We start from the raw sequence: 27660 nt of genomic DNA on the forward strand, positions 1-27660 counted from the left end.
CAGCAGTCAATGCTTTGTTTCAAAACCTTGGAAGGTAGAAGAGACCAAAACAATTTCAGTTTTACACTTTTCACACCAATTTGCTGCTTTATCTTCCACCTTAACTTTAACGCTCTGACTTGTCACGACTTGTTCTGTTCTAAGTGAATAAAAAGCTGTTTGTCCCTGGAAAGTTTTACAGCAAAGAACATTTTATTTTGGTTACATTTACCTTCCTTCAGAAAAAAAAAAACATCTTATTTGTTTGCAAACCCTGGACTTTCACAGAAAATGTATGTTTAAAGTGAAATTGCTTAATAAATAAGGATCAACATCAATTAATCTAAATAAATCTAAATCTAAATAAAGCTGTTTTCTAAAAGAAATGCTATTTACATAAGTAAGGCTGTTATCTTTATCATCACAGCTGCACTTAGACCACTTTGCAAAATAATTCATACCTCTTGAACCTTTCCACAAAATAAAATTCTGAAACACAAAGGTTGCAAAATTAAAGACATTGTTGAAAAAAAAAGCCATAAGAAGTTCTGTTTGCACATTGCCACAAGCCATGTCACAGCAAATTTGTAGAAAAATGTGCCCTGGTCAATTGCGACTGAACTTAAATGTATAACCACAAACCAACAAAACACTGTCAAACATAGTCTGGTGGAAAACTAACACAGTACATGACCTCTAGTAAAATATGATGGTGACTGCACATGGGGTGGCAGGTGCTTTTCTTTAGCAGGGGCAGAGAAGCTTGTCATAGCTGATAAGAAGACAGATGGAGCTACATCCTGGGCAACCCTGGAATAAAAGCAAGAGGTTGCAAAATACTTTAGGATGGTCTAGCACTGGGGTTCCCAAACCTTTTAGTCTGCAACCCCCAGAATAACAGTGCCCCAGACTGGCGACTCACTAAATATACATATAATTTGTACACTATATTTGTACACTATAATTAAATATGGAGGGAAATAATTATATGCATTTTTCAAAAAGGTAATGTTTTAAAATGATGTGATTATTTAATTTTATCATCTATTGTTTAATTATTTAATGGGACATTCCATGGTTTATTTATTCCATGGTACATTCACATTAATCTATTTCATGATATATTTATTTAATTTTGTCCCTTTTGACCCTCCACAGTCCTCAGCCGTCACATCATGATGACTCTGACTATCAACTAGGGACCCTTCACTTGGTGTCTCGCAACCCCCTGGGGGATCCTGACCCCCACTTTGGGAACCCCTGGTCAAGCAGGATAACAATGTTAAACATAGAACCAGATCTACAAAGGAATGGTTTAGATCAAAACATATTCACCTCTTAGAACAGCCCAATGTCCGAACTTAGATCAAGTTGAGCATATGTGGCAAAACTGGAATATTATTGTTCTGTCTAATCTGCATGAGCTATTTTGACAAATCTATGAAAATTTCACTCACTCCACAAAGTTGATAGGACATCCCAAAAGACATGCATGTGTAATTGCAGTGAAAGTTAGTACAACGTAGTACTCCATATTGACAAACTATCTCCAAAGAATTGACTCAGGAGGCCAGAAAATGCACATTGTTTTTTTTGTTTTTTTTATTTGGATAACGTATTTTCCTTCCACTTGATATATATGATCTTAAGCTACTTTGTGTTTGTTTACATAAAATCCACTACAATTTATGATTGAAGCGTCCCAAAATGTTTAGTGAGCTTTTCCAAAGCACTGTAAATGTATTCCCAAAAAGCCATCTGTGCAAGTAGAGATTTGTTCACTATATTTTCCTGTTCAACAAGGCTTCAGTTGTTAAAAAGCGTATCTGTTCTTTCTTAATTTCTTTACCACTCCAAGTTGCAATACGAATAAAGAGGAAAGAAAAAACTAATCAGCTGTAGTGTGGCAAACAAATTGTATTTATTTCAATTGGGTAGCGTAAAATCTCAGCGGCTCCTATCTGAATCGTGACTGGTGTTTTATGATTGCCGACATAATGAAAGTACCCTGTCAAGACGAGCCCTCTCTGATGCTGTGAAGTGTGTATGTATCGGCTCGAGGAGGGACGGGAGTCGAGGGGGCTCTCCTCGCATCCGTCAGCACGCGGACGATCAAGCTCACAGACGAACGCGACAATTTTACACGTTCACTTTTATTTATTTAGTTATTCCGATTCCGCGTCAACAGTGAAGGAAAACGACCTTATGGAGAAAGGTATCTATATATTTTTTTATTATTGTTAACATTCTCTGCTGCTTGGCTTTATTGTTTAGGTGTTTTTTTTTTTTGTTTTTTTTTTTTTTTTTAGCTGTTTCCGGCAAATATGTTTTAGTTCACATTGTCTGCTCAAATAGATCACAGTGAATTATTGGCGCTTGATCAACACGCAGGCCATTGCAACTCCCAACGTTTTATTTTCGTTGTAGAATTTTTTTAATAATATGGTTGCAAGCATAATTACCTGAAACACCTCTAAAAATATTAATAGCAGCTTATAAATATTATTTTCACACATAACGTTTTTATATAACTCTTACATTTTTTTTATTTTTTATTTAAAAGTTTCTATTTTTTAATTTGGTTGTGGGATCTTAAGATTTTTTTTCAATCAAGCCCAAAAATATTTAAATTTTTCTCTAAAATGCCATTACATATATGCACTCACCGGCCACATTATTAAGTACACCATAGGTACACCACCAAGCATTCAAGCATCCTGTTGCATGGCAACAACTCAATGCATTAAGGTTTCTAGGTGTGGGGAAGACTTGCTGAAGTTCAAACCAAGCATCAGAATGAGATTTACGTGACTTTGAACAAGGCATAGTTGTTTGTGCCAGACACGATAATCTGAGTACTTTAGAAACTGCTCATCTACTGGGATTCTACCTGCAACCATTTCTTAGGTTTACAGAGAATGGTAAAATATTCAGTGAGTGGAGTTGTGTGGAGATACAGATGTTAGACAATGAAACTGAAACACCTGTCATTTTAGTGTGGGAGGTTTCATGGCTAAATTGGACCAGCCTGGTAGCCAGTCTTCATTGATTGCACATTGCACTAGTAAGAGCAGAGTGTGAAGGTTCAATTAGCAGGGTAAGAGCACAGCTCAAAATATTGAAATGCACACAACATTATGGGTGACATACCAGAGTTCAAAAGAGGACAAATTGTTGGTGCACGTCTTGCTGGCGCATCTGTGACGAAGACAGCAAGTCTTTGTGATGTATCGAGAGCCACGGTATCCAGGGTAATGTCAGCATACCACCAAGAAGGACGAACCACATCCAACAGGATTAACTGTGGACGTAAGGAGAAGCTGTCTGAAAGGGAGGTTCGGGTGCTAACCCGGATTGTATCCAAAAAACATAAAACCACGGCTGCCCAAATCACGGCAGAAATAAATGTGCACCTCAACTCTCCTGTTTCCACCAGAACTGTCCGTCAGGAGCTCCACAGGGTCAATATACACGGCCGGGCTGCTATAGCCAAACCTTTGGTCACTCATACCAATGCCAAACGTCGGTTTCAATGGTGCAAGGAGCGCAAATCTTGGGCTGTGGACAATGTGAAACATGTATTGTTCTCTGATGAGTCCACCTTTACTGTTTTCCCCACATCCGGGAGAGTTACGGTGTGGAGAAGCCACAAAGAAGTGTACCACCCAGACTGTTGCATGCCCAGAATGAAGCATGGGGGTGGATCAGTGATGGTTTGGGCTGCCATATCGTGGCATTCCCTTGGCCCAATACTTGTGCTAGATGGGCGCGTCACTGCCAAGGACTACCGAACCATTCTTGAGGACCATGTGCATCCAATGGTTCAAACATTGTATCCTGAAGCCGGTGCCGTGCATCAGGATGACAATGCACCAATATACACAACAAGACTGGTGAAAGATTGGTTTGATGAACATGAAAGTGAAGTTGAACATCTCCCATGGCCTGCACAGTCACCAGATGTCAATATAATCGAGCACCTTTGGGATATGATGGAACAGGAGATTTTCATCCCAGATGTGCTGCTGACAAATCTGGAGCAACTGGGTAATGCTCTCATTCCAATATGGACCAAAATGTCAGAGGATGTTTCTTGACATTTTGGTGAAGCTATGGCATAAATTATGAAAACAGGTCAGAAAGCAAAAGGGGATTCAAACTATTACTAGCAAGGTGTACATAATAAAATGGCCAGTGAGTGTATATCGCCAGGTAATCATGCAGACATTTGTGTTAAAGTAATCTTAAAAGAGCCCAATATAATTTCATTAAATAAATTAAACAGTAACAAAGCAAGCTAACCCTTCTATGCAGTTTCTATTTCTCTAATATTTTTCATTCTTACATGCTAATAATAGTGCTAAATCATACATAATCTTTTACAATTTGAGGATAACAAATTTCTTTTAGGTGCATCATTTGCATCTCACGTTATGGCCATGAGCTGCTTTCAATCTAAGATAAAACAAACTCTAAAAGCAATGGAACTAAGATATTGTGATGAATTAAACCAAGGGTTAGAATAATTAAATCTAGAAGGGGGCATGTGGGAACAGACTTTCACAGGAAAGTGAGACAAGATGGGCTTGTGAGATGAAAAAGTGAGTTAAACTGAAATGAAAAAATGAAATTAGATAAAAAAATAGGATAAAGGAAGAGTTGGGAAAGAAGGGACTAGAATAAAACCAGTCTGAAGAACACTTTTTATTATTAGATCCCTGAAATGATTGAATAGATCTTTTCACTCTCTGTCTATGTGGACTTGAGATACTTTTTCTAAAGAGGTAAAAATCACAGATGTAGAAATGTCATCACTTTACCTCCATATTCCTTGTGATTTCTAGTAAATGCATCTAGTGCCTCATAAATTTCTCATTCCAAACTGTCCTCTCTTGCCACATTTTCATAGACTATTGAAAAATTAAGGAGACTGATGGGAGATCATGTTTGGTCTGGGAAGAAATTTTGGCCAGATCCAAATAAAGAAAAATAGCTAAATAAAGAAGTTAGGAGCAAAGGATAAGATGAGAGAGCATTGCAAAAGGAGGCACATTTAGGGGCAGATCAAATAAATCCATTGTGGGTTTTTTTTCGGGGTCTTATCACTTTGAGTCTAAATTGTCACTGAAACTGGAATGAAACAGAAAACAAATAATCTCTTGTGACCCTTCTTTCTCTTAGCCTCTTTGACTATCGCCAGGCGTAGCTGTGGGTAGACAGGGAAGCTTTTTATTTAATTGCTCAACATCCACTTAGTAGCTTCTAAAGCTTTTTACTCTTTTTTTTTCATCTAGCCAATTTGGCACAAATTTGTATAGATGCATCCGTGCAGAACATTGTGTGGGTAGACCAAAAAATTGTTGCAATTGTAGAATCAAACAGTTTTTTTATTCTTCTCTCCCTGTACCTCTCACACTGTGCTGTTAATATATATATATATATTGAGAGTTCTACTATTTTTTTAAAAATTTTTTTCTATAGAATAGACCACTTTTCGGTGACAGTGTTTACCTTTTCCACCGCGATACGAGCATGAAGATCTAGTAGGAGTATTGATCAGATTGTGGCAGATCTATAATACCCTGTCAGTCTTTATAATGAAAAATGTGAAGGCAGCTATGTGGCTGTAATGAGACTGGATCCAAACACTGCAGATCCGGTGAACGTATTTCAACAGACATAGTAGACTCCCCTGGGGAATAAGACTGACAAGGACTGACTGATACCAATAACACAAATAAGCTGATATTGTATCTCTCTTAACTCATCTGCTTTTTTGTTCTTGGATGTAATGTCTTTAAACTTGCTTGTCTATGTTCTCTCAGCTAAAATTTATCTCACATATACACAAACAGATTATGACAAAAGACAATGCAGATGTTTTAGCATTTACATAAAAATAATAAGAGCTGCAGTGACTGTATCAGTATGTGCTGTATTTTAACTGAAAGGTACAATTGCTTCAATTGTTCGTAAAAGTCAGTAATGTTTGAGAAACATGATCCCACTTTGCACTGTTTGGTTTGTTTGCTTATCCAAACCAAACTCAGTTTCTCTGAAAATGTCTTCCTAAGTAGAGAAAATTTAAGAAGAGAGGAGCTAGTTCAGTAATATTAAATAAATGTGTAAAGCTAGAGAATTACACATTACAGCCCCAAACTTAAGTGTATTTTATTAGGATTTTATGTGGTAGATTAACACAAAGTACTGTATAATTGTGAAGTGGAATGAAAAGGTTTTAAAAATATTTTACTAAGAAAAATCTGAAAAGTGTGACTCGTGATTTTTATTCAGTCCCCTTTACTCTGACACCCTTACACCCAATCCATCTGTCTTCAAAAGTCACCAGATTTTAGTCATCCCCTCCACAAATCTGTCCTTTAATGAAGAGTGGCAATAAATAAGCCATTGTTGGAAAAAAAACTATAAAAAGCCCCGTTTGCAGTTTGTTACAGACCCTGTAGGAGACACAGCAAGCATGTGGGAGAGGGTTCTCTGGTCAGACAAGACCAATACTGCACTTTTTGGCCCAAATGCGAAGTAATATGTGTGACGAAAAACTAATGCTGCAGATCACCTTAAACACATCATCCTTGCAGTAAAGCATAGTGGTAGATCATATTTAGTGGTGGATATACGATCTTTATATATATATATGATCTATATGTAGCATCATAACTTCCAATAGCTGATGAGAAGAAGGACGAATGTTCATCCAGCAGGACATCAACTCTACTTATATCTAGAGCTAGAACAAAGCATATTCATGAGTTATTATTGCCCAGTCTGTTATGATTTGTGGGTGTTTTTGTGTTTTTGTTGGTTTTATTCACAGTTAAGTTTTTGAATCGTTCTTCTGTTTGTTTTCCTGGTCATGCTTTAGTTTTTGTATTCATGTTTTGCTTAGTTGTGTATTTGGATTGAGCTTCTGGTTATGCTTTGGTTTCATGTTTTTCTAGTTAGATTTCTGTTTGTTTGTATCCTTGAAGTTCTGTTTTGCCCCTGTCATGTTGTGTTCTGTCTGTTAATTATCTTTATCCGGTTCACCTGCTCCAAGCTAATCTGTCTCCTTGCTCCACCTGGTTTTCTCTACATATATACACTCCTGTTCAGTTATTCAGCGCGGAAACATTTTTCAAACCATGTCTTGTCTTCTGGATCATGCTCATGTGTTTCATGCCAAGCCGATCTTGCCACTCTGCCCATGTCTGCTTTTGCCTGTCTTGCCTGCCCTTTTATTGTTTCTATTTTTTTTCCTGCCTCATCTGTGAGTGAATTTTAGTTGATACAATTTTTTTTTCACTTACCATCACACTGCCTGCTCGTCTGCATTCTGGGGTCCTATCTCGCAAGCCCTAACACAGTCAAAGTCCAGAGCGCAGTCCAATTGCAAATCTGCTACAAGATTTTTAATTTGCTAATCAAAGAAGCTCTCCATTTAATTATACTGAGCTTAAGCTATTGTTCAAAGCAAAATGGGCAAAATGTTCAGTCTCTACATGTGCAGAGCTGCTAGAGTACAATGGAATATTAGGGCCATTGTAGACAAAGGAGTACGTTTCTGCCAAAAAATGTAGACATTTCTGGATTAGATGAATATATTTAGAAGAAAAATCAAAAACTTGATTACTAAAGATAGTCTCAGATTTTAAAAACCTGAGAAGTTCTCTAAAATTGAAGTGGTAAATTCAGGAGATGCCCTTCTGAATATTTTCCAAAGTGTAAGTGGTACATCTGGGATCGTTTGTGTCATAAAACACATACTCAAAAAGCTCTTCACCTTTCACTGCAACAAAAACCGGTTCTACAAAAGTAGGTGAGACTTTTTATTTGCAAATAAATTTGAAAACCATTAATCCCTTTTCTTCCACTTCACAATTATGTGCTACTTTTGAGTGCTCTATCACATAGAGAACTTGTAAAGTATCTTAACGTTTGTGACTGCAATGTGAACAAATGTGAAAAAGAGTGGAATTTACAGCAAGTTTTTAACATGCTGCAATGTAGGACCACATTTCCATAGACGTCAGTTTTCAAACAAATCCACTACTTGTGCCAAAGGATTGGTTTTTAAAAACCAAACTGACAATGATGTGAAGTGTTTCAGAACAGCAGTTCGCAATTCGCAAACTGGAAGGTGGATTTCATTCTGTCTAGGTAAATTTTCATGCAAGATGTATCCTTGCAACCCCAATTTTCCAGATCTTTTCTGACATGTTTCTGTCACACATAGGACCTGAATACATTTAGGTAGGTTGTTTCAGTGTTGGGACTAATCATATTACCACAAGAATAACTAATAATTGTTTTCAAAGATATTGAATTGATTACAGCTTTCCAATCTTTGCCCAAGATGCTGAAATCCACATTGTTCCAGCTCTACCACAATACCTAAACAATGGGGTACACCTCTTAGTGAAACTTGAAAGATTGTAAATTATACCTTAAAAGACAAACAAAATCCATAAGAAAATACAGAAATGACCTGAAATAACTGTGTTGAACATTGTAAGAAAATAATGACATCTCTAATCAATGTATGCATGAATACATTTCTCAAAAAAGATACATAACAGTCAAACATTTCTTTATTGTTGAGTCGGTCAGTCTGTTCTAATAATTATGAGGAGTTATGCAGGCACCAAAAAATGTGCTGTCAGGAAGGCATTGCTTTGCAATATTATTACTGCAAATCACAAAGAAGCTTCACAGAAACTGAATCAACAATAGTGCAACTACAAAAAACCAGGGCTTTTTTTAAAATGAATCATGTTGCCCTTGCATTCACTGATCTGTAGTGTGTACAGGTCCTTCTCAAAATATTAGCATATTGTGATAAAGTTCATTATTTTCAATAATGTCATGATGAAAATTTAACATTCATATATTTTAGATTCATTGCACACTGACTGAAATATTTCAGGTCTTTTATTGTCTTAATACGGATGCTTTTGGCATACAGCTCATGAAAACCCAAAATTCCTATCTCACAAAATTAGCATATCATTAAAAGGGTCTCTAAACGAGCTATGAACCTAATCATCTGAATCAACGAGTTAACTCTAAACACCTGCAAAAGATTCCTGAGGCCTTTAAAACTCCCAGCCTGGTTCATCACTCAAAACCCCAATCATGGGTAAGACTGCCGACCTGACTGCTGTCCAGAAGGCCACTATTGACACCCTCAAGCAAGAGGGTAAGACACAGAAAGAAATTTCTGAACGAATAGGCTGTTCCCAGAGTGCTGTATCAAGGCACCTCAGTGGGAAGTCTGTGGGAAGGAAAAAGTGTGGCAGAAAACGCTGCACAACGAGAAGAGGTGACCGGACCCTGAAGAAGATTGTGGAGAAGGGCCGATTCCAGACCTTGGGGGACCTGCGGAAGCAGTGGACTGAGTCTGGAGTAGAAACATCCAGAGCCACCGTGCACAGGCGTGTGCAGGAAATGGGCTACAGGTGCCGCATTCCCCAGGTCAAGCCACTTTTGAACCAGAAACAGCGGCAGAAGCGCCTGACCTGGGCTACAGAGAAGCAGCACTGGACTGTTGCTCAGTGGTCCAAAGTACTTTTTTCGGATGAAAGCAAATTCTGCATGTCATTCGGAAATCAAGGTGCCAGAGTCTGGAGGAAGACTGGGGAGAAGGAAATGCCAAAATGCCAGAAGTCCAGTGTCAAGTACCCACAGTCAGTGATGGTCTGGGGTGCCGTGTCAGCTGCTGGTGTTGGTCCACTGTGTTTTATCAAGGGCAGGGTCAATGCAGCTAGCTATCAGGAGATTTTGGAGCACTTCATGCTTCCATCTGCTGAAAAGCTTTATGGAGATGAAAATTTCATTTTTCAGCACGACCTGGCACCTGCTCACAGTGCCAAAAACCACTGGTAAATGGTTTACTGACCATGGTATCACTGTGCTCAATTGGCCTGCCAACTCTCCTGACCTGAACCCCATAGAGAATCTGTGGGATATTGTGAAGAGAACGTTGAGAGACTCAAGACCCAACACTCTGGATGAGCTAAAGGCCGCTATCGAAGCATCCTGGGCCTCCATAAGACCTCAGCAGTGCCACAGGATGATTGCCTCCATGCCACGCCGCATTGAAGCAGTCATTTCTGCCAAAGGATTCCCGACCAAGTATTGAGTGCATAACTGTACATGATTATTTTAAGGTTGACGTTTTTTGTATTAAAAACACTTTTCTTTTATTGGTCGGATGAAATATGCTAATTTTGTGAGATAGGAATTTTGGGTTTTCATGAGCTGTATGCCAAAAGCATCCGTATTAAGACAATAAAAGACCTGAAATATTTCAGTTAGTGTGCAATGAATCTAAAATATATGAATGTTAAATTTTCATCATGACATTATGGAAAATAATGAACTTTATCACAATATGCTAATATTTTGAGAAGGACCTGTATATTTTTATGGACAGGCCAATCAGGAAACTGCACTGTTAAACATCAGTTGAAGTGTTGATGTCCAATTTCTGTAGATCTCAATCTGTACTAAACTAAAAGGATGGGTCACATTGTTCTAAAAGACAGCTCCTTCTTTGTGAGCTGGAATGTTGATTCAGAAAAGTTTGCAGTTTATACCATTCACACAACAAACAGATGCCAGAAAGACATTGTGCAAAATTGTAACTGCAATTATTTAAAATATCTAAATAAAATACCTCACTGACCAATGATCTGTAGAAGAATGGACTCTGTAGAGATTTGTTTTGTAGAGATTATTTATTTCTTAACTGTCTCTATTCAAACAGGTGTATTAAGTTTGACCTTGGCTGTCAAGAAACCCATTTCAAATGTGAAATTCCCTTCATTTAATTTATAAGAAAGTTATGCACCTTAGTCATACAGTAAAACAGGTTGTGGCTGCAGTAAACTCACTAATGAGGTGTTTTCTGACACTGGCTACACCAGATTATATTGAAAGGTATATAAGTTAAAGGGACATGCCCCACTTTTCAGATACTTGCAAAAAATGATAGGCAAACAATCCAATGAACCCAATGAAATACACTGCTAAAAAAATTAAAGGAGCACGTTTTAATCAGAGTATAATATCAAGTCAGTTAAACTTCTGCAATATGGATCTGTCAGTTTGGTAGAGGGGATTGTTCATCAGTGTCAGCTGTTTTGGTGTTAATGGAATTAACAACAGCTGCACTAAAGGGGCAACAATGAGAAAAAACAGGAATGGTTTTTTATCCCTCTTCATTTTTTTTAATGCTTTTTAGTAGTTTTGCATTTGACCAGGGTCAGTGTCACTACAGGTAGCATCAGACAATACCTGAACCCTGCAGAGGGATCACAGCTCCACCAGAATTACACATTAATATTCACAATTACTTGAAGGTTTGCTGTGTCTCCCAGCCAGAGAACACTGGAATTGGAAGGTTTGGCACTGGTGCCCTGTTCTTTTCACAGATGAGAGCAGGTACACTCTGAGCTCATGTGACAGACATAAAAGGGTCTGGAGAAGCTGCAGGGAACAGTATGCTGCCTACAACATTGTTTAACATGATTGCTTTGGTAGTGGGTCAGTGTTGGTCTGGGGAGGCATATCCATGGAGGGATGCACAGACCTGTACAGGGTAAACGATGGAACTGTTGGGACCCACAGCCATGGAAACAACATTAAAACTCCAGTACAAACTTTTCTGGAATTTTCAAAGTAAATTGCATTTAACCAACTACCAGCAACTGAGGAAGGGGGTGCAATGCATGCCACTGGCTGTATAGAAGCACCTCCCTTTCCAATGGCCCGATCTCTACCACCCGGACTCCGCTGAGAGACTGGCCGGAGAGGCAGCGCGCTAATGTCTCTTTGTTGGAACAAAGAAATAAACTCTTCAAACTGGATCCAAGGGTGTCATACGATCATCGATCATATGCATTAATATAAGTACAAATGAATCACTCTGGGTATCCGGTAAATTCATTCATGAAAGGGAATTAAGGTACACGCCTGGCTTGACTTTCTCTCTGAGGCCTGCAGAAGCAAACGGTGTTCCAGAGAAGTCTGAGTAGAGAAGCTGTCTTTACAAGCCGAGTGCAGCAGTTTTCCCTGCCTGAGAGAAGGACAACAGGAGCCACATCACCGTGGTTACGGTAACGTGCAGTTTGGCCGGCGGACAGTACATAGCCCATTAGTCTTCCCTATTCTTTAATTTTGCTTGGTAGTTTAGTTGGATTGTTTTAGCATAGTAAAGAGTTTGTTGATTGAAATATGTTTGACTTTGAGTTGACTTATTTTTGTTTATAAATTCTTGTATTTTAAGAAATTGTGTGAATTCATTCCATATATGTGCAGAGTTTTTGCCGTTCAATAATGTCAGAGCTCGTCTCACACCTTTCTATTTTGTCCTAATACCATCGCCTTACTGGGCTGGTATTCACAGCACAACCCTTAACAGACCAAAATATTATTTGATAAAATATTTAAATATTAATATTAAATATTAAATAATATTCTCAGATTCATAATCACAACAGAACCCTGACTGCCAATAGGTATCGGGATGAAATCCTTAGAAACATTGTTAGAACCTTCAATGGGCTCCTTCTGGTGCATGATAATGCATGTAGCAAGAGTATGCAGGGAGTTCCTGCAGGATGAAGGAATTGACTTGCCTTCACTCTCCCATGAGCTAAATCAATACAACATCTCTGGGACATCTTTTTAAGGTCCAGCCGATGCCACTAGGTTGCACTTCAGACTGTCCATGAGCTCAGTGATGCCGTGATAAAGATCTGGGTGGACTGCCCCAGGACACCATCTGTCATTTCAAAAGGAGCATGCCCCGACATTATCAGGCATTCAAAAAGCACATGGGGGCCATACAAACTACTGAGGACTATTTTGAGGTGCTGCAATGACATTTCAGCCTGTAGCATCAGTTTGTCATTTCAAATTTCTCTATCACTTTGGATTAAGCTCTGTGGGTTGATCATAATCATTTTAATCAAGTGATGTGGCATCCTTTTGTTCCTAACACATTACCAATTCTACATATCTGATGTTCTTTTAAAGTGTTGCATTAATTGTTTTAAGCAGTGTGTAAGGATGATTATTGATTAATTAATATTTATCAAGAAAAAAAAAATATTTCTTAACCAAAAATCATTACTTACGAATAAAAATCAGAGATGTCCCCTGGTGTGGTGATTATGGGCTCAAAGCTCTTTAATAATTACAAATTATTAACGAAAACCACCAACTGTCACTGTTTATTTAACCACTTCACCAAAAGTGGAGGATCTTCGACCTTGTTTTGACAGATAAATCACTCTTGCACGAAATAAACACAAACGCTTCTCTTAATTATGCATATGAAGATTTATTGAAGCCAAATAATCCTGATATACCATTATTCTGGTCCAAAAACCTTCACCTAACTAACAAGCACTATTCTACACAAAAGGAATAAAAATTACTACCTAACAATAATAATAAAATAAAAATATATGCGCATTTAGTGTCTATGAAGATCAAATTCAATTCAATTCAAATTCAAAAATACTTTATTAATCCCAAAGGGAAATTAAATGTTGTTGTAGCTCATTATTCAGGTTTCTTCAAAGAGCCGTTGTAGATGCTGATGGTTGTGGGCAGGAAGGATCTCCTGTAGCGCTCCGTCTTACAGCAGATCTGCAGAAGCCTCTGACTGAAGACACTCTGTTGCTCTAGGACAGTCTCATGAAGAGGATGCTCAGGGTTCCATAATGTTCTTCATTTTATGAAGAATCCGTCTTTCCACAATGATTTCCAGAGGAGTCCCCAGTACAGAGCCAGCCTTCTTTATCAGCTTGTTGAGCTTTTTTAAGTACCTGGCTCCGATGCTGCTTCCCCAGCAGATGATGGCAGAAGAGATCACACTTTCCACAACAGACTTCTAGAAGATATGCAGCATCTTGGTGCAAACACCAAAGGACCTAAGCTTCCTCAAGAAGTACAGTCTGCTCTGCCCCTTCTTGTAGATGGCTTCACAGTTGCATCTCCACTCTAGTCTGTTGTCCAGGTGAACACTGAGGTATTTATACTCCTCCACCACCTCCACCTCTTCTAACCAAAACCAGTAGTTTTATGGACAAAATGTGTAATTTGGGTTAAATGGAAAGAGAAGTCCTCCTGGTGTTCTGATGTCTCGATTGCAGCGATCAGCTGATAAAACGGTGGGGCCACGCCTCTTTAGCCACAACCAGCTGAACGCCCCAAATCTTGAACAAAGAGTCATAAAACTCTGAGGTGGGAACTCAGTGGAAAATCTCCAGCAATAAAACTGGAACAAAGAGTGGTCAGGCGAGGCCCAGACCACAGTTGCTTTGAATGGAAAACCTTTAAAAGTCCAACTTCTAACTCCTGGCTGATTTCAGATCAGCCGGACAAAACATTAACCACGCACCATTCAGCAGTGCTTGTGCAGCAAATCAAAACACAGCTCAGCATAACATAATTCAATCAGTATTGCACGCAGCAAGTTAATACCTTAGATTAACTACTGGTGATTCTAAATCACCTTCACTATGCCTCATCTTGCCCGGATCTCTAAATGCACCTATCTGGTTTCATATAAAAAGAACTAAATTACTTTGACGTTGATTTCTTCTCTCCACCAGTTGAGGAGGTATCAGGTCTGAAGAAAAAGAACCGTTAGTCAACTGCATACACAAGGAGGAAAATCTCATCTCCTTGGAAATAGAACCTCTGTAGGTTTCCACCTGCGCCGGGTGTCGGCGTGGTCTTCGATCAGCGAATAAATCCTCTGATCTCCTCGTATCAGACAGATTTCCAGCTTTCTAGCTCTTCCAGGAATGGCCTTGTGGAGCAAAAGTTCGCCTGCGAGCTTTTGTCTCTCCAGATATGCGCCTCCATTACGCTGTCCTGTGAGACAGACGGGAAATGGCCACGAAACTCTGCATCTCAGCCGGTTTATGCCCCCAGTGATGTCAGAGCTGCGACGTTTGCTGAGCTGCGCATGTCAAAATGTGCGACCAAAATGGATGACCCCAAAGAGTGTATATTAAAGCAATACACTGTATACCTAGTTACCATGTAATTTGACATGTGAAATTACAAAGACATTTATCTCAATCTAATTTTAGAAGAGCTATAGATCAAATCTGTAAAGCTAATTGTTGCCTTCCTTGTTGTCTTACTGCTTGGCATATTTTTACAGACAGCATATCAAAAGAAAAACTTTCTATCATGCTTTTCTGGCTTCTTCCAACTATGCTACCAATATTATTTATACTTTATTTTTACTGAAACTGCATCTGTTCAGCAACACATTTTTTCTACAAATGTAACCTCAAATAAGACAGCGAAGAGCACCACTTAGATATAATTTGAGCATGCTGCTGCCTTTTCACAGAAACACGGTAATGAATTCCCCAATAATTACTGTTTCAGTCACTCAAAACAGTCTGAATTCATTTTCAAACACAAATGATGTTTTTCTAATTACCTTCCAACCAGACTGAGGCTAACATTGGATAGGTAAAGCTGAACAGTGAGGCTGTACTCTTTATGGCTGTTATATCCAACTTGTAAAATAAAACTGAAATTTGTCACAGAGGATTTGAAATGACAAAAAGTAGCTGAGACATCATGGAGTATATATCATTATAATACCTATTCATCTTGCACAGTTATATGCACATTGGTTTTGCTTTGAAAAGTGTTGTTGCTTGACTATTACATTTTTTAAATATTTGTGATCAATTAGGACTGCCTAACCCAGTATACTGCTATCACACTATTTTAAATTCAAAGGGTCACACAGATAGAGATTAAAAGGTTAAATTATTTTCATTTCACTCCAGTGTTTTTCTGTGTACCATAAACAAAATAAAACTGTAAAAAATATGTTCCTTAACAGATCTATATTGTTCACTATCTACACTCAACAGATGCACAAGAGGCAAATTTAGCATACACACTTGTAAGATGCATTGCTAGCATATCCTCTACCAGACAAAGCTCAGCTTGGCCTTTGTATCTCAGTTGAAAGGCCACAGACTCTTGAGTCAGCATTCATTTACATTCTTATTTATCTCTTTGATTTGTTCCACACTAGGTCTTTTAAGCCTCGTCTTGACCTTATTTTACCAGAGAAACATCTAAATTTTTCCTGTATCTGGTCATACAATGGCTGACACTGGGAGGAGATTCATTTTGGTTTGAAAGATTGTCTGTCTGCTTGTGTTGTGTTTCTCTGAGATTAGGATGGGATGGTTTGGCAAAGGTCCATCTGGTGAATGAAAGACATAGTGTGCGGGTGTGTGTGCGTGCGTGTGTGTGTGTGTGTGTGTGTGTGTGCGTGTGGTTGTGTGTGTGTGTGTGTGTGTGTGTGTGTGTGTGTGAGTGTGTGTGTATGTGTGTGGTAATATGATTGCAGCATGCAACAAATGATTTTATGATTTATTTGATCCATTTTGTTTTTTGTTTTCAAATACAACCTCAATTCTTTCTTAAAAAATCGATACATAGAGGCTAAAATATATACCTACACTCCCAATAATAAGGTAAATGTTTAATATCATATGGTTAAATGTCCTTTAACAAGTTGCACCTGGACAACATGCTTTTTGTAACCAGTTTTAGCCTTTTGGAAAATACTTGCTGGATATTTGACCACTATTCTTACAAAAAATGGCAGAGGTTATTTACAGTAAATTGGTTGGTTTTCTGTCATAAACCCCATTTAATGCATAGTCCTAACATTTTTCATAAGGTTGAGGTCTGGGCTATTTTAGAAGCCTAATGTCAGCCTGTTTTATCCCTTTCCAAACCAGAGGTAACTAATAGTTAACTACATTTACTCAGTTACTCTAATACCTTTTTGAAAAAAACTTGTAGGAGTAGCTCTACTTCCCCATACTTTTTACACCACTTGAATAATATTATTTTGAAATAACGCTATTCATACTTGAGTACAATTTCTGGTAACTTTACCCCATCTATTTACTTCACTGTAGAATCATCAAAAATGTAACAGACACAAACGCAAAACTACACAGCTCAGGTAAAAAGGAAACTTCTTGTATGTATTTTGTATTTGCTGAGCCTGTTGTACCATTTGGAAGTCAAGTGAATATACAGGAAACAGTATATAATGACACTGAAAGTACTTTGCACTGTTGTACATAGTGTATACATTACCAACTGTAAGTATTGATTTCAGTAGCTTTATGATGTGAAAAAAATGATTTAGAAGTGATTCTTCTACCTGAATTCGGTCATTTTGTATTGATATTACCTATTTTAATATTTATTGTTTAATAAATAAATAAATGTTTAATAAATTGTTTATTGTTTAAATACCATAATTTGCAAATAATTTGATATTTTTGTCTGTCTGATCAAATGTTTGTGCAAACCATATCAGATGACATGATCAGTTGCTCAGGACTTAAGTAGCCTTTTACTAAATACCTTTTTACTCTTTCTTGAATAATTTGTGAGGACTACATTTTATTTCTAGTTACTTAAAAAATATGAGTAGAGGTGTGACCACCGCATGTTTAAAAGAGGCAGGGAGGACTCCTAAAGAAAGACACCTACTAATAAAAAAGAGAAGAGTTGGACCAACTATATTAAAAACAGATTTAAGCACTCTTATAGGGACAATGTCCATAGAGCAGTTCGTAGGTTTTAAAGATCACACAATTTTTGCACAAATCTGCAAATGAAGGCAGTTTAAACTGATCAAACAGAACAGATTGAGTTGGGTTGATCATCACAGTACTAAAGAACACATGCAAAATATTTCTTTCTGTTATTCTAACCAATCGCCTTTGTATTTACTATGAAATCTAAAATATCTAGTTTTAGCACACTATGATGTTATTTGTTGATTTCTAACATTGTTGTATTACATGACTATTGATTTCTGAGGAGTGAAGACAAGGGGCTATTTGACTTTAAATTATTAGTTAATTGGTTTTACTGTAGTGCTCCATTCAAGGTAACCCTATTTAGAAACAATCAATGACTGAAAATTCTGTTTTCATTAATGCCTTGTGTTAATGTATTGGCAGGATTTTAGCCCAATCCATTTGGACCATGTGACATCTGTTATTTCATAAATCACCACTCTTTCCATAAAGTATCTTTGTCTCATCACTGACAAATGGCATTCTTGGCTTAATATAGTTGTTTTGTTTTTTTTTACATCCTGCGGGTGATGCATGAGCTGTCCTGTTTTTCCGGTTAACCACCACTTCATTGTTAGGTTGATGCACCCTTCCTCCACTCCATTCAATGCTTTTTTTTTTTTTTTTCCCCAAGACAAAGGTTCATGAGTTTCTCTAATTATCTCATCAGTAGTCCCTCCTCTACATCACATCCATCTAGATCCCAGTCATCACTCCTACTCCCAGCTCCACAACCACCAGTGACTCATTTTTTGTCCAACTTATAGCATCAGTTACCAGTTTAAACAAATGTGTCTTGAGGGGTTGGATCTCCAGAGGTACCCATATTTATTCAATCTCCCCTCCTTTCCAAGCCCTTCTCACGTAAATGAAGATATTCATTTTCTTCTTAAGATTTCTAAATGTATTCTTGTTGTACTTTAAAAGAGTTTCAAAGCAACATAGACAGTGATAATGAAACTTAAAAACTATTGAATTTATATTTTGCTTTGTGAGTTGGTACAACTGTACATCTTATAAAACTAGTTTTCAGCTCTCCAAATGAGGCATTTAAACCTATGTATTGAGGCCAAGATCAATACATGGGTACATTTTGCCAACCAATATTTGTCTTTTACAGTATGTGTTAAAGCTTGAGGTGCTGGAGGATACAATTAAGAAAGACTTACTTCTGTAATCTTTTATTATACGCCAAAGAAAGGGATAAAGGTAGATGATGCGAACAAATATTATAAAATATATGGGGCATTCTTTTGTACCGTGCCCGGGAACTGACATGGGGAAAAAAATATGTATAGCGTGTGCAATAATACTAATTCAAAATACCAATTCGTCCCCATGAAATACTAACTGGTGCTTACGAAATATTAATTTGTGCCCACGAAATATATATATAATGTGTGCATGAAATACTAATTTGTTTCCATGACATAGGTACAACGTGAGCTGTGTTGCAGGAGATGTGTAACTTTTAAGTGATGGAGCTGGCGCTGTGCACTGTCAGACTGGGTCCACGAAGATGAGTGCAGAGAGAGAAGAGTGTGCGTGCGATTGTGTTTTGGCAGTATGTACGACAGCGACAGCTGGTCACGGTGCATTTAACGTGCAATCAGTGTGCAGTACAGTTATTAAAAACCCCGCTGCTTCAGCAATTCAGTCCCTTCATTATTACAAAAGTCTCAACCCCGTGTCACGCAAGTACAGGAAATTAACCCCGAAGTGAACAACCACTGGAGGAAACATCTCCCCTCTGTTTCCCGACCACGGTCAGGAACAGGAAGTAAGAAGGGTTAACACCTGGCTCTCAATATTTTATTTAAATGCCTCTCACTAATGGGAATTTCTTGCGATGCCAGGCTTTTCAGAATCTCTTTTTTGCTCCTCCCCAGCTTAAAATAAAGATCAATCAGACTATCCCTGTCCACCCAGTTGTTGTTTAGTTCCTCCGTACGTTTGAGAAACTTCGCTGTTTTAGTTTTTTGTGCGCATGTTATACCTATGTCGTGGGAACGAATTAGTATTTCGTGCACACATTATGTATATATCGTGGTCACAAATTAATATTTCATGGGCACAAATTACTATTTTGTGGAGATGAATTAGTATTTCGTGCACATGCTATATATTTTTTTTCCTCCATGTCCGTTCCCAGGCCCCATAGTTTTGAAGTCAAACTTGTAAATAATAAATGTTTAAGAAGGTAAAATGTAGTTCCTGCAAATCAGTCAACACTCTCGAAATAATCGGTGAAATCATGAGGTGATATTTATGAATGTGCTTTTTCTTGCATTGTGAATCACAAATAAAAAGATGATTATTAAAATGTAATAAGGGCAGTGTATATTATTTATTATACTGTTTCAGCTTAAAATGTGTGCAATTACTTTTGCATTTGGCAACCTTTTTATTTTAAAATAAAAAAAATAAAAAAATCCAAACATTATTTTAAACCATCACTTCTATTTTGATTATTAGGTCACATTCTACCAAATATTAATGTATTATTATTATTATTCACTTTCTTGACTATAATTCCGCTCAACTCTGCTCGTCTCCAGCAGTGTAATTTATTTTCCCGTCTCCTTTGTACATTTACCCCATATCTGCATGTAGCCAAGGTTGTGGGGTTGGTTAATTTTTTTTCTCCATAGGTCAGTGCACCCTGTTTCTAACGCAGAGCCAATTATTAGCCATTGCTGTAAGGGATGAGGGTGTGCCGATGTGTGGCATGGTAGTTATTAAGAAGCCAGGATGACTTCATAAACAAGTCTTCAGCTAATAGGACTAAGTACGTTATGTGTTTGGGCTGTCGCCAGTTTGTTTTTGTTGTGACGGAAGGAGGGTTGTTGCAACTGATCAGCATTTTAGTATTCCACAGGAGGTGGCAAAGAAATAACAGCAAACTTTTAAAAACTTTTTCCTGTTGTTAACATCATCAACATCTTAATTTGCTATTTTATCTTAGCACTTGATCTATATATGTTAATATTCCCCAACAAGAAAGTTTTGATTTGTTTGTTTTTCTATGACAAAAGGATAATATGGGAAAAGGCATCAAATAAAAATATGTACTGCATACGTCTCATATAGAACAATCTAGTTAATAATCTCCATTTAACCCTTAAGTAGGCTAGCCAATCAAACTTACTTCTATGCTACACTATGCCCTGCTTGTTGCAGTCCTCAAGGCTTTGAAACTCACAGCAGGGAACCTCCCCAGGATTGTTTCAATTTCTTCATACCAGCCCATGACGTGTTGCTTTTTGAGATCTTTTAGCCTATTTCATGTTGTCAGACAGGTCTAATTTAAGTGATTTATTTATTCTACAGGTCCAGGAGTGACCCAATGATAATACTATTTAAACTAATGACATGCTATGCAGATGCTCTATTTGCACTAATGATTATTTGCTGACCTCAACATACTGAAAGCTACAAGTGGCTGACATGGATGTACATTGAAATGTCAGCCCAAGAAGGTCAAGTATGGTAAGAAAAGGAAAAAACAAGATATGACCAGAGTAACTTGTTTTGTCCTTACGCAATAGAACATTGTATTTCACACCGTTTATCCAAATACATATGCAAGAGGGATGCAATTTAAAAGATTAACACACTTCATAGTCATGACAGGACCTGGGTTGTGACAAAGTGCATTTAAATTCTTTGTGTTTGGACCACAATACAGAGAGTTTTTTAGATGCTGCAAGATATTTGGCAAGATGAGAGTCGATAATAACAGCAGTTTTAGGACTTTACACTTTCAAGCATTCCAAATGGTCTCCTTTACTTTGTCTTTTTGTTTGGAAGGTTGCTATGGGGTAAGAACGCTGTCAAAAACAATGTGTATGTAAAGACGGAAATGTGTGAGATATTAGTCAATAGTTGTGCATAAGTAAAATCCAAAAGAGGTATTATATATTTTCTCTGTAAGAATACAAAATAAAATGTTACAGCTTCAAGAAATTACAAACACAAAGTTCAAGTTTACAGTTGTGGTTTATTCTTCATGAATACAATATGCTATAACAGTTTGTGAATACGATTTCTTTTCTTTGAGAATACGAATTTACATCTTGGTGTCACGTGATCTCAGGCTCAGAATATAGTGGGTGGAGTTATACAATGATGTACAGTAGGTGGCAGTATGGCCCTCTGAATTTGTTGCGAACCGCCAGCAGAAGAAGAAAAGAAGAAGAAGCAGCACTAGCGCCAAGATGACGGACCAATAGCATATATTAACGACATTTAGACATATATAAACTTTTTAACATTACCTGGCTTTGTACCGTAGTTTATTGGTCCGCTTATTTGGCGCTAGTGCTGCTGCTTCTTCTTCTTTTCTTCTTCTGCTGGCGGTTCGCAACAAATTCAGAGGTGCATACCGCCACCTACTGTACATCATTGTATAACTCCGCCCACTATATTCTGAGCCTGCGATCACGTGACACCAAGATGTAAATTCGTATTCTCATATAAAAGAAATCGTATTCACAAACTGTTATAGCATATTGTATTCCTAAAGAATAAACCACAACTGTAAACTTGAACTTTGTGTCTGTAATTTCTTGAAGCTGTAACATTTTATTTTGTATTCTTATAGAGAAAATATACAATACCTCTTTTGGATTTTATTTATGCACAACTATTGACTAATATGCACACATTTCCGTCTTTACATACACATTGTTTTTGACAGCGTTCTTACCCCATAGGTTGCTTCCTGAAAGCAACCCTACAAAATTAATTAGTATATACATCCATTCATCCATCCATTTTCTAGACCCGCTTATTCCATACGGAGTTGCGGGTAAATATTAATGTATTTAATTATATTTTTATGTAATAAGCTCTTTGGAAGGTCTTCATATTTTAAATGTTCTAAAAATGTTTTCTTTTTTTATCTTTATAGGGCTATTGATGTGTCATTGATGGGACCCTACTGGTTTAACTAATGTGTAATATTTTCTAAAACTTCTATGGAGCTCATCCAGGCCACTCAGCGTTCCTTAGTGCCACAGGAAGAATCCACAGTTGCCTGGAACAACAGCTCAGTCGTACTTTACTACCATCCACTGCTTTCCACTATTCCCTATGCACTGATTCCCAGCATCACTGAAGCTGAAGAATCTTTTCTTTTTAACAGCAGCTGTTTCAACTCTACTAAAAGTACACCTACATCACTGCCTGGCTTGGCAGGAATTTTCATTCCTCTTATTTATGGGATAGTTTGTATAGTTGGTTTAGTGGGGAACACTCTGGTCATCCATGTTATTGTAAACTACACAAAGAATGAGTCAGTCACAAACATCTACATCCTCAATCTTGCTATTGCAGATGAACTTTTTATGCTAGGTTTGCCCTTTTTGGCAGCCCAAAATGCTCTTCTATCTTGGCCCTTTGGCTCCCTGATGTGCCGTGTTGTGATGACAGTAGATGCCTTTAACCAGTTTACCAGCATATTTTGTCTCACTGTAATGTCAGTCGATCGATACTTGGCTGTTGTCCACCCCATCCGGGCCTCCTGGTGGCGACGCCCCCATGTAGCAAAGGCTATTAGTGCCACAGTATGGCTAGGGTCCTTTGTGGTAGTGCTGCCAGTGGTGGTCTTTGCAGATGTGCTAAAGGACGATGGAAACTGCAGCATTGTGTGGCCTGAACCAGCGAAAGTGTGGAAGACATCTTTTATTGTCTACACGTGCACTGTTGGCTTCTTCTGTCCTTTGCTTGTCATCTCTTTATGCTACCTGCTGATCATAATCAAGGTATGACTTTTCACTAAGCGTGTGATTAAGCATTTTAAGACTAAGTTAAGAAATTAAAATAGTGCATGGTCTCAAATGTTTTCAACATTTGCTTCAATTTGCATATATGGCAAATTTCTTGGGCTGTAAGAGTAAAAAAACAGAGCCAAAAGAGCAACAAATAGATAGTTTTCTAATTTTTACCAAAATCTATACTAAACTTCTTCAAATACCCACTCCATTAGATTCTTTTGGACCCAGTCACTTATAAAATCAACAATTAAGTTGTCTCACTAATATATGATTAAATAAGTTAACAAACAAAAACATTACATTAGCAAACATAGGTTCTAACTATTACTTCAAGAGAAATTCTAAAGATGAATATACAGAGCATAATTAGATAATTAAAGAATTAACTTTTAAATGTAAAATAAAGGTTTTTGCACAAAATGCTGGGTCTTAAATATCTGGTCTACTGTAACTTTAAAGGAAAGTCTTGGAAGAGAAAAAAGAAAGAATGAACTCCAAGCGATCTACTTTTGGTCTAACACCTCTGGCAACCTTGAACCTCCATGATAAAACTCATAAGGTTCTTAATTTGGTCAAATATGAGGCTATGCCGTCACCCCAGTGCAAACAATAATCTTAATAAATCAGTTGGGTTGTGGTTTCTACGGCAGGTTCATAAAAGCAAAACAAAGTGAAGTTTGCAAGGACCTTTAAGATGAGACAGTGAACAAAATGTTAGGGGGGTTTTATAAAGCCCAAAGACAGTTCCTCGATTTTTGTAATTTTTTGTTTTCCTCACAGGTGAGGAATGTTGGAAGGCGGACCCAGACCACATCCTCTAGACGCAGAAGGTCGGAGCGAAAAATCACCAGAATGGTGGTCGTTGTTGTAGCAGTGTTTGTTTTCTGTTGGCTACCGTTCTATGCTCTTAACATTCTAAACCTCCTTGTGGTCCTGCCTGGAGACTTCAGAGGGCTCTACTATTTTGTTGTTGTGCTTTCATATGCAAATAGCTGTGCCAACCCCATATTGTATGGTTTTCTGTCAGACAACTTCAAGAGAGGCTTCAGGAAGGCCTTGTGCCGCGCTTCACGCAAGGTGAAGAACAATGACAGGGCTGCCACTGAGGTACAGCAACCAACAGAGGAGTGGGGCGGCATTGTGCTCCTGCCACATAAGAGATTACCCAACATGCATGGGAAATATTGTGGTGAAGTTGATGTAATGGAAGAAGCTGTTGGAGCAGAAGGTGGCTTGCAAATGAGAGAAAAGGGTAGATTGTCACTGAAAAGACAAAACTCCAAAGCAGAAGATACTAAATCCATTGTTATGCAGACAGCTAATTCTGAACTGACTCCAGGTGTTGATGATCCTGAGGTGACTCTTTCTAAGCCCAGTAAAAGTAGAAACAGGACCTCACAAACTGAAGAAATCCTGGACAAAAACTCTGTGCTTGATATCAGCTGCCTGTAAGAGTTAATAACAGGACCTGCTATTTACATTGTGCAATGCTTCAAAGTTCTCTGTGATACCAGTTTGCATTAGAAATGGTCTGTCTTGAAGCAGATGATTTTACTTTGTATAATTAACTTTACAAACCATAAAAGTTGGACAAATGTTAGGCTGTCAAAATATTAGCTAGGACCTACATTAAAATGTGTATAACATGTTGAAAAATGCTGATTTGGGAAATTGATTGAAGTATTTCACAGTTAATGCTGTTGTCTTTTAGTTTTTGTTTAGATTTTCAGTATCATTTGTGAGAAATATGACATAATGCTCCTTTCAGGCTGACAGGAAGATAGATTTTTGACAAAGAGCCTCATCAGGGTGATGAAACTCCTCAAATTTCAGTAGAAAGGTATGGGGTAAGAACGCTGTCAAAATCAATGTGTATGTAAAGACGGAAATGTGTGCATGTTAGTCAATAGTTGTGCATAAATAAAATCCAAAAGAGGTATTGTATATTTTCTCCATAAGAATACAAAATAAAATGTTACAGCTTCAAGAAATTACAAACACATAGTTCAAATTTACAGTTGTGGTTTATTCTTTATGAATACAATATTTACATCAGCGACTTGGTGTCACGTGATCTCAGGCTGGTTAGTGGAGCATAGTTAGTCAAGAGTAATCAAGAGTATTATAAATGAAGCATTGTTCTTATTTTTATGAAATACAAAACTAAAACATAGAATATAGTGGGTGGAGTTATATAATGATGTACAGTAGGTGGCGGTATGCACCTCTGAATTTGTTGCGCACCGCCAGCAGAAAAGAAGGAGAAAAAGCAGCAGCACTAGCGCCAAATGAACGGACCAAGAAACTAAGGTACAAAGCCAGGTATTGTTAAAAAGTTTATATACAGGTCCTTCTCAAAAAATTAGCATATTGTGATAAAGTTCATTATTTTCCATAATGTAATGATGAAAATTTAACATTCATATATTTTAGATTCATTGCACACTAACTGAAATATTTCAGGTCTTTTATTGTCTTAATACGGATGATTTTGGCATACAGCTCATGAAAACCCAAAATTCCTATCTCACAAAATTAGCATATCATTAAAAGGGTCTCTAAACGAGCTATGAACCTAATCATCTGAATCAACGAGTTAACTCTAAACACCTGCAAAAGATTCCTGAGGCATTTAAAACTCCCAGCCTGGTTCATCACTCAAAACCCCAATCATGGGTAAGACTGCTGACCTGACTGCTGTCCAGAAGGCCACTATTGACACCCTCAAACAAGAGGGTAAGACACAGAAATAAATTTCTGAAAAAATAGGCTGTTCCCAGAGTGCTGTATCAAGGCACCTCAGTGGGAAGTCTGTGGGAAGGAAAAAGTGTGACAGAAAACGCTGCACAACGATAAGAGGTGACCGGACCCTGAGGAAGATTGTGGAGAAGGGCCGATTCCAGACCTTGGGGGACCTGCGGAAGCAGTGGACTGAGTCTGGAGTAGAAACATCCAGAGCCACCGTGCACAGGCGTGTGCAGGAAATGGGCTACAGGTGCCGCATTCAAGCCACTTTTGAACCAGAAACAGCGGCAGAAGCGCCTGACCTGGGCTACAGAGAAGCAGCACTGGACTGTTGCTCAGAGGTCCAAAGTACTTTTTTCGGATGAAAGCAAATTCTGCATGTCATTCGGAAATCAAGGTGCCAGAGTCTGGAGGAAGACTGGGGAGAAGGAAATGCCAAAATGCCAGAAGTCCAGTGTCAAGTACCCACAGTTAGCGATGGTCTGGGGTGCCGTGTCAGCTGCTGGTGTTGGTCCACTGTGTTTTATCAAGGGCAGGGTCAATGCAGCTAGCTATCAGGAGATTTTGGAACACTTCATGCTTCCATCTGCTGAAAAGCTTTATGGAGATGAAGATTTCATTTTTCAGCACGACCTGGCACCTGCTCACAGTGCCAAAACCACTGGTAAATTGTTTACTGACCATGGTATCACTGTGCTCAATTGGCCTGCCAACTCTCCTGACCGGAACCCCATAGAGAATCTGTGGGATATTGTGAAGAGAACGTTGAGAGACTCAAGACCCAACACTCTGGATGAGCTAAAGGCCGCTATCGAAGCATCCTGGGCCTCCATAAGACCTCAGCAGTGCCACAGGCTGATTGCCTCCATGCCACGCCACATTGAAGCAGTCATTTCTGCAAAAGGATTCCCAACCAAGTATTGAGTGCATAACTGTACATGATTATTTGAAGGTCAACGTTTTTTGTATTAAAAACACTTTTCTTTTATTGGTCGGATGAAATATGCTAATTTTGTTAGATAGGAATTTTGGGTTTTCATGAGCTGTATGCCAAAATCATCCGTATTAAGACAATAAAAGACGTGAAATATTTCAGTTAGTGTGCAATGAATCTAAAATATATGAATGTTAAATTTTCATCATTACATTATAGAAAATAATTAACTTCATCACAATATGCTAATTGTTTTAGAAGGACCTGTATGTCTTAATGTCGTTAATATATCCTCTTGGCCCGTCATCTTGGCGCTAGTGCTGCTGCTTCTTCTTCTTCTGCTGGCGGTTCGCAACAAACTCAGAGGTGCATACCGCCACCTACTGTACATCATTGTATAACTCCACCCACTATATTCTATGTTTTAGTTTTGTATTTCATAAAAATAAGAACAATGCTTCATTTATAATACTCTTGATTTCCCCCCCTTTATCCCCTCCGTTCCTAATATTTCTTTTAGACTGAATTACCTCCCATTCCGGCACGTTTACTGGCGTTGAGG

The 27660-nt window shown here is 38.0% G+C and overlaps 1 protein-coding gene across 1 annotated transcript; it reads left to right on the forward strand.

The window, feature by feature from the left end:
- Positions 1–1913: 1913 nt before the first annotated feature.
- On the forward strand, positions 1914–25353 carry si:zfos-169g10.2 (somatostatin receptor type 5). Its single transcript, XM_047364847.1, has 3 exons — positions 1914–2194; positions 22555–23407; positions 24200–25353. The coding sequence occupies exons 2-3, from the start codon at positions 22622–22624 to the stop codon at positions 24869–24871; spliced, it is 1458 nt and encodes a 485-aa protein (XP_047220803.1). The 5' UTR covers positions 1914–2194; positions 22555–22621; the 3' UTR covers positions 24872–25353.
- Positions 25354–27660: the final 2307 nt, after the last annotated feature.

Source organism: Girardinichthys multiradiatus, chromosome 5 (genome assembly GCF_021462225.1).
Source record: "Girardinichthys multiradiatus isolate DD_20200921_A chromosome 5, DD_fGirMul_XY1, whole genome shotgun sequence".
NCBI lineage: Eukaryota > Metazoa > Chordata > Actinopteri > Cyprinodontiformes > Goodeidae > Girardinichthys > Girardinichthys multiradiatus.